The 7,651-nt window shown below is 40.7% G+C and overlaps 1 protein-coding gene across 1 annotated transcript; it reads left to right on the top strand.

The window, feature by feature from the left end:
• Nucleotides 1-1,588: 1,588 nt before the first annotated feature.
• On the top strand, nucleotides 1,589-2,155 carry RB195_016573 (uncharacterized protein; the record flags this gene model as incomplete). The annotated part of the gene is made up of 2 exons (XM_064183161.1): nucleotides 1,589-1,874; nucleotides 2,037-2,155. 2 exons carry the CDS (start codon nucleotides 1,589-1,591, stop codon nucleotides 2,153-2,155), a joined length of 405 nt encoding a protein of 134 aa, XP_064039042.1.
• Between the last annotated feature and the right edge of the window lie 5,496 nt (nucleotides 2,156-7,651).

Raw genomic sequence — 7,651 nt, 5'->3', positions numbered from 1 at the left:
CGAATCCGTTCGATATGCTCGTCGTAGTCGTAGTTAATGAAATCTAGGTGCAATAAGGTATGAAAGTGTAGAAAATTCTTTTTTTTTGTGGGAAACCCAAAATATTGAAGAATTAACTATAAATTAATATAATCATAGTGCCAGGTAATCTGTGAAGTGAACAGCGATCTGTCATTGCGTCTTGAAGAGAGGAAGTAATTAATTTTTCAGCTCAACTCTTACTATCAAAACGCAAAATTTTGCGTCAGATCATATAGGACACCTTTGAAGCTACCCTTAAATTTGTTAATAATACCTTACCCTTTTATTTTTTTTAGAAACCAGACGTACTCATCGGGAAACCGTGGCCTAAAGTGCGTAAAAGTCCCAAGTGGTGAGGATATTATGCGCTAATCAGTTTGCTCATTAGCGAGCAGGTATGAGGAACGATTGTGCTCTTTTTATCGACTACGTGGATGTACGTTCCAGGACACAACGGTCGAATCACTCGAAACAGTCGCATATGCTCTTTTTTGAACTTAAACTCGCCTTACAATATGACCTTCTTGGTCACATGTTTGATGTCATTCAGTCTCGTGTCGTCGTGGCCGCAAATCTTATCATCATAATTACGGACATCGGTATTTATTTATTTTTTCTTTCAAAAGTATTGCAGTAATCTACCGGCTTCGACCATTAGACTTAGAAAATAGCTTTGTAATTTTTCTAGAACATAGAATTTCTCGCATATGATTTCAACTCACCTTTGAAAAACATGATTTTGTATTTTTCCTATTTTCGTTGTTATACCAGTTCATCCAAGAGTCCTTCCGAGATCAGACGTCGGATTGAAGAACGTCATGGACGTACTTCTCATGAATGATAAGATTTGTCTTGGCTTCGCCGCTGTGTTTCTGCACGAGAACAGCAAGTTTCACACATATCTCGAAAAATGCACGTGAATTTTAGATTAAGTGGCAAGCTCCACTATCTGTTAGGTGAGGAAATCGAATTACGGAAAAGTTGTTGGGAATATTAGTTCCACAAATTAACATAAAAATCATTGTATGGCATGAAAATCACTGAACGACTATAATGGAATTTGAGGTGTAATTTTCCCTTTTTTTGTGATTGTTTAAAGAAACGGTAAACGGATAATGTTAGCAGAAACATTTTGTATTGCAAATGTGATGTAGAGGCGGGATTTACTTGATCATTTCATTGAAACAACTGAAACCTTATCAGTGGTGTAGAGATCCAAGATAGAAATTGTTCTTCAGAAGAGCACCCCAAGGCCAAATCGTTGGAGATCGTTTTTTACCGTACGGATTCCACAGTACTTTGCACGACATTCTCAATTTCTACGCCGTTGCTTCAGCTAATATCGGCAGACAATCACCGCACGATGGAGTTTTGTGCTTAATTGTTCGACTTATCGGTTCTCTAGAATGTTGCCTTCTAGCAGGAGCACTCCTCTTCTTTGTCTCTTCTTGTTGACTTAAAAAGTCATAGTTTTCGCGTATTAAAGGATCCTAATTGAAGCCTAGCCCCGCCCCCCTGACATATAAGGGGCGGCGGACAGGTGGCAAATCACACTCCTCTCGTGGCCATGCAGCCATTGCTGATGTTGCTGCCGTTTCTGTTTACCGTTGCTCATGCAGTATATCAGGACTGGCCACTGGAACGAAGAGATGTGGAGGACAGTCGTGATCGTCGACTTCGTGGAACCTATGAGGATCCTGACTATCGCTTCAGGAAACAATCGGACCACGCATTCTCTCGTGAACGGCGTGCAAGATTGTGTGGCAAGAAGATTATAGAGCAGTTGCTCATCCTCTGTGATTCCTGCATTCTTCCGATTGGTTCTGAACTGGCGAAGCGATCTGTGACCAGACGTGAGTTTCCAGCACAACATTGTATTTAATCTTTGTAACACGCAAGGTAGCCTCACGGATGAATTCTATTTTGAAGAGTTTTGTGGGGAAAGCAAATTGCCAGCCGAATAGCAGAGTAGAGTGAACTGCAAGTCCCACCAAGATATATTTTTACGTTTTCAGATGACATTTACCAAGCTGCTCACCGTCTTATGAAGCGAGAGCAGTCCATTGCCGCAAAATGTTGTGCTGGTGAATGCAAAATCTCAGAACTGGAACAACTATGCTGCAAAAACGGTTAAACTGCACAACGTTTGCTCAGATCAGATTTCACGAACACTTCCTTAGTTCCTCTTTGCATTTGCATAATCCTTATGGCTAGACTTATTTTCTTCTTACTTTCGTGTTCTTCCTTGCAAATTTTGTTTCCATCTTCCGTGATGTTAAACATCATATCGAAACTTTAGGATTCGAAACACGTTCTGCTGCTTCCCGAACATCCTAAATTTTTTTTCCTAAATCAAGTGATCGTTGAACGCGATATAAGGCATGCACCGCATACTGTTTATTCCTTGTATATTGTTAGGATAAGACTGAGGTTGATAGTTTCGGTTAACTTAGGTTACGGGTATTCTACAAATGCTAGTGTTGTACAATGTTCATCCGAATTTTTTCTAGGAAGAACAAATACTTTGATCTCTTTCTGACACGCTAGGAGACACGGGATATTTCTAGTCCTACTGCATAGCACTGTATTATATTTTATGTTGGCAACTACACTTCACGCCATCGTATCATTTTCATAGGGGCACTGTAGCAGGAATAAAGTGTTTCACTTTTGTCGCTTATAGAATTGTTAGCACTGTTATATCTCTTCCCCATGAAATTCATTGTGTGCGGGTTGTTTACACCTGTTTCCAAATCGCAATTATTGCTACATAAAATGTTCTAAATAATCGTTTGCACCGGACATAATGTGTTCAAGCAAGTTCCGTACCGGACCTGCTTCCAGAAGCCAGACTGCGCCGAGTTGTAGAAATTATGAAACAAGAGATGAAAATTGTGAGAAAATAATAGATTGATCGGACTCAACTGCAGCAAACGGTGATTTCAGTAAACCAAGCTCATAAGAATTTTCCTCCGAAAAAAACATTCCAAAATTATACTCGCTCAGCTCACTTCATTCCTTCATAGGACATTCATCATAGAACAGCAAATAAGTCATTGTACATAAAGAATGTAAGGTCACCCAGCAATTGAACTGGAACCATTTTTCTCAGTACAATCAATCAACCCGACAGCTGCCGAAAAATTGCAACAACATGCAGAACTGTGCCAACTTTTTGATTATCCGTATCGAATTTTCCTTTGCCAATGATCCTTGGAGTGTTGTTCTATTGTTAGAACTGCATTAGAGTTGTATAAGATCTTAACCTAGAATGTTCCTTGAAAAAGAAACTTTTATAATTATCTTTTTCCGATTGATTTAGAGGCGTTGTTTCTTAGTCCGTTCTCCGGCTTCTTTTCGGCTGCGGTGAATGATGTCCGGAGTGCAAAATTCAAATCGAGGAAGTTGTGTGAAATTGATTTCTGTTATTGCAGTAAGTCTGACAAAAAAAAAATCTTTTTTCTGAGCTTTGTCTAACAGGAAATAAGGCGAGCAAGTATTTCGAGTAGTGCTTGATCCACCTACATTGTTTTCAGTATACCGTATCTACACGAAATAAGCATATACGTAGTTGCTCTTCTCCGGAGGCAGTTTCATCCAGCTCCATCCAGCTAATGCCAACAGAGTCGTGTAATCAGAAATAGTTGTCACTATCTTTCTTCAAAAATTCCTTTTCTTGCTTAGAATTTTGTCCTTGAACTCTTTCCCACTTAAATTTCATCCACATAAATCCGCGTTCAAAAGGAATAACCGTTCTGCCTTGTTATGGGTTATGGCCATTTCCTACTCTTAAAGACAACGATTTTTGAGCAATATCTTCAAGATTTTGACACATCTGAAGATAGTTAAACAAAATTGATGATATCATTTTCATGAGCGGAAGTAGCGCAACGCTAAGAGGTTCCACAACGTCTGCATGATCGATGATTTCACACTCGTCCAAAACCAGCCAAGTCTCCGATTTTTACAGTCAATAAATTTGCATCCAACATATCTCGGAGAATAATAACTGTGACTTGTTAGTTCTTCTCTCCTTCTTTAGCATAGACTGAATACGTGTTCATGAACACTTGGGATTCTGATTTGAAATCGAACGTGTTTTCGCATCGCAAAACAATCCACGGACGTTGACTTTCTATTTTTTCCAAACTTATTCGCATCTGCAGAGTTCGCTATATTATGCTCAGGAAGTTTATAAGTTCACGTAGATGCATTTCGAACAAGAGTTTCATTGCATGGATGGCACTTTTCTTTTCCAATTAAGTTGTTATATCCTCGTTTTTTTCAGCCGATCAACTTTTTGAAACCATGTTCGACCTTTGCATTTATTCGATTATATAAATGTAATCATTTCACTATTTGAAAATCTCGTTCAAAGGCGTTGCACACCTCCTTGTACTCTTCCCACCAATTCGAACAAAAATAATGAAACCATCAGAAATATTTAATGGAAGAAATATTCCACAGTCGATTAGATTTATTAGGGTTTCCATTTATACTTGAGGAATGCAGCGTAGGAACGCACGAATTAACTCGCGTTGTGGCCCTGATCTCAGAAGGTCTGGCAGAAGAGCTGGAGCTTGAAAAACTGTTTTATGGCATTAACGTGTGGTTTTCATCGAGCATACGTCCACGGTTCCACCGACAGCTTTAATGTCGTGAAGCGAAAGTGAACAACGAGTGGAAGGAACGGCAGCTTTGAAGTTGATGCATCACGGAAATAGCGAGGCTGGGAGTGGAAGTACCCTCACAATCCATAAGGGGCCTGTGAAATAACCTTGTATGATCTCATCTCACCAACGATGCAACTTAATACACGTCCATCATCGTTCAAAGCACGCAATCTAAATAATATAACTCATAATAATATAATAAACATGCAGTAGAAGATAACCACCTCAACAATTCACAATTCGTAAATCAAATCAATCAACAATTCATAAACACAATTCATTTTTGCAGACTGCCTTCTTTCTATTCGTAATAGAAAGATGGCAGTCTGCAAAAATGAATGCATGGTGAAATGAAATGGCGCGTGCACAAGGCTGGCACGCTCCAACAGAAATCGTTGTAGAAAACAGGGTTCCGGAATGCTCGAAGCCGCACCTTGCGAGCCGTTTTTTACGGCTATTAGGAAGAAATATTAGGTGCGGGGTCCCAAACGGTCCTGCAATCTACGATCCCGTACAGACTTCTATGCCCTTAAAGGCATCACCCTACGAATCTAAGGTGGTACGGGTTTCAGGTGGGCTATGCCTATACGCGGTCAAAAGCGGATAATTCCGTTTATTTCTCCCTGAATTAGTGTAAACGGCGACCCCGGAATGCTGTTTCTTATGACGGCTTCTGTTGCGATGCGTAACGTTTGCGCACCGCCTTGCCCAGCCCGTCTGCGAATCGTCGAAAACCCATTCGGACGAATCGCAGAACGGGGGCGGAGCGCAAACGTTGTTCATTGCAACAAAAGCCGTCGTAAGAAACAGTTCCGGAGTCGTTCATTTACATTGATACAAGGAGAGATGAACGGAATCACACTCTTCCAAACAATCTACGACCCCGTATAGGCATAACCCACCTGAAACCCGTACTACACTAGATTCGTGGGTTGTGTTGGTTACTTGTACTGGATACTTGTGTTGGACTTCGGCAATTGACAGTCCTGTTCGATGTGCCACGCCGGATACAACTTAGCAACTTTATTCGGCACTTGGGTAGTTAAACCATGTAACAGCAACAATAATGATGGCAAGTGATACATGGAAAGCAAAGGAGAGCGAGCAAAGTATAAACAACACTTAGAAATGAAGAACAAGAAAAATGGCACGATGAACTTTCCGCGGCTGTTTATACGGTGCAGTAGACTGTTATGATGTCCTGCACATTCTAACACAACGAAACACTCGGTTGTCCAAATGAATCTTTTTTTTGCAGCTGTGAGGCTAAGAACTGCAAATTCTTCCGCCAGACAGCGTTAGCTCAAGTTACACCTTGAACAGTCGACAGACAGACATTGTTAATTAGGCACAATGACGTGAAAAATCAGCGAATAGTCATGGTCGTATATCAGAAAAAAAATATGATTGTACGAGAAGCAAGACTTATGGACTTCCAATCTATTGACCTATAGACCTCTACACTTTTTAAATTTGATCACTGAGGAACACTAATTTTCTTTAACTGGCTACAGATGGTTTGCTGGAAGCATTGAGGAGCAATGTGTGAGGATCAAAAAATGGTCATGTGATCGGGTGATCCGACTCTCTTCTTCTGGATGTCACTACACTAGGACAGTAAGAGCAAAGTAGTAAGTCTACAGTAGCTCATGTTCAATTCAAGTCAATGTTTCGCTCCTTCTAACTAGTATTTATGGAAGTTTGTAGCATGTACGAAGATGTTATTATAGCGTTACACGAATATCGGTTTATCAGTTCGTGCGAAGTATAAAAAGCAAAAGAATTTCCACTATTACCTTCACTATTCACACCCTAACATGAGATTGGTAAACGATGGCAACAGTGATTTCCCGCAAAAATAAGACAATAGATAATAGAAAACAGACAAAAATAGACAGAGAAAGGCTACCTTAAGCTGCTTACAACTGTGTTACAAAAAAGAACACTACCAGGCAGTCGAATTATTGCGTATATCAGCATCACGACTACCCTACAACTGTAGCAAAGCACCTGCCTTAAAGGCATCACCCCACGAATCTGAGGTGGTGCAGATTTCAGGTGGAGTATTCGCATACAGGATGGGAGACTACGGAGAGGGGGTGATTCCGTCCATTTCTTCCTAATTGCCGTAAAAAACGGCCCGGAAGATAGCAAGAAATGGACGGAATCACCTCCCTCTCCATAGTCTCCCATCCCGTATACGAATACTGTACCTGAAATCTGCACCACCTCAGATTCGTGGGGTGATGCCTTTAAAGGCAGCATACCGCGAATCTGACCGGGTGAGAGAATTGGCGGGGAAACGTTTCTCTCAGATTTCTGACCCACCGAAAACTGTCATAGCAAATTTGCTGTTTTAATATCTTACAACAATGCATCGCTGTATTGCTTAATAGTCTCATCTCATCCGCAAAAGAGTAGTTCAAAAATCCAGAGTTTAGAGAATTTTTGACAGTGGACGAATGGGACACACCATCTTCAAATCGGGGAATAAAATGAGTCGAAATCATCGTTCGGATCGCATATGCGCAAATAGGTGCTTCGGATCAGTATACTCTCCGAAGCAACTATTTGCGCATATGCGACTAAGTCAAAGCGTGTAACGTGCACTTCAACGACCCCACAGGTGCAAGAAGTTGCTTCGTCGACGAATTTCATCGCTACTACTACTTTGGACGATTTTGTCTCGTGATTGCTCTTGGGTGTAGCTCCGCCGATAACCTGATCAATCTTGCTCTATTGATCCCTTCTTTTTCAGGATTATTAGGTGTTGTTTCGCGCGTTCGCTCTGACACTTGCAAGCTACGTCCGGAACTCTGTTCGCCACTAGGAAGAACGCAAAAACGATTTCTTTGTTCCTCGATTACCTCCTATTGTTTCCTACAAATTCTTTTGGTTTCTTTTTTGGACGTAATCAAAACATATTATCATTTCATCGTCTTTGCTTTATCCATCAT

This window comes from Necator americanus, chromosome II (assembly GCF_031761385.1).
Source record: "Necator americanus strain Aroian chromosome II, whole genome shotgun sequence".
Classification (NCBI taxonomy): domain Eukaryota; kingdom Metazoa; phylum Nematoda; class Chromadorea; order Rhabditida; family Ancylostomatidae; genus Necator; species Necator americanus.
Note: the sequence above shows the minus strand (reverse complement) of the source record. Positions and strands in the feature narration are given on the sequence as shown.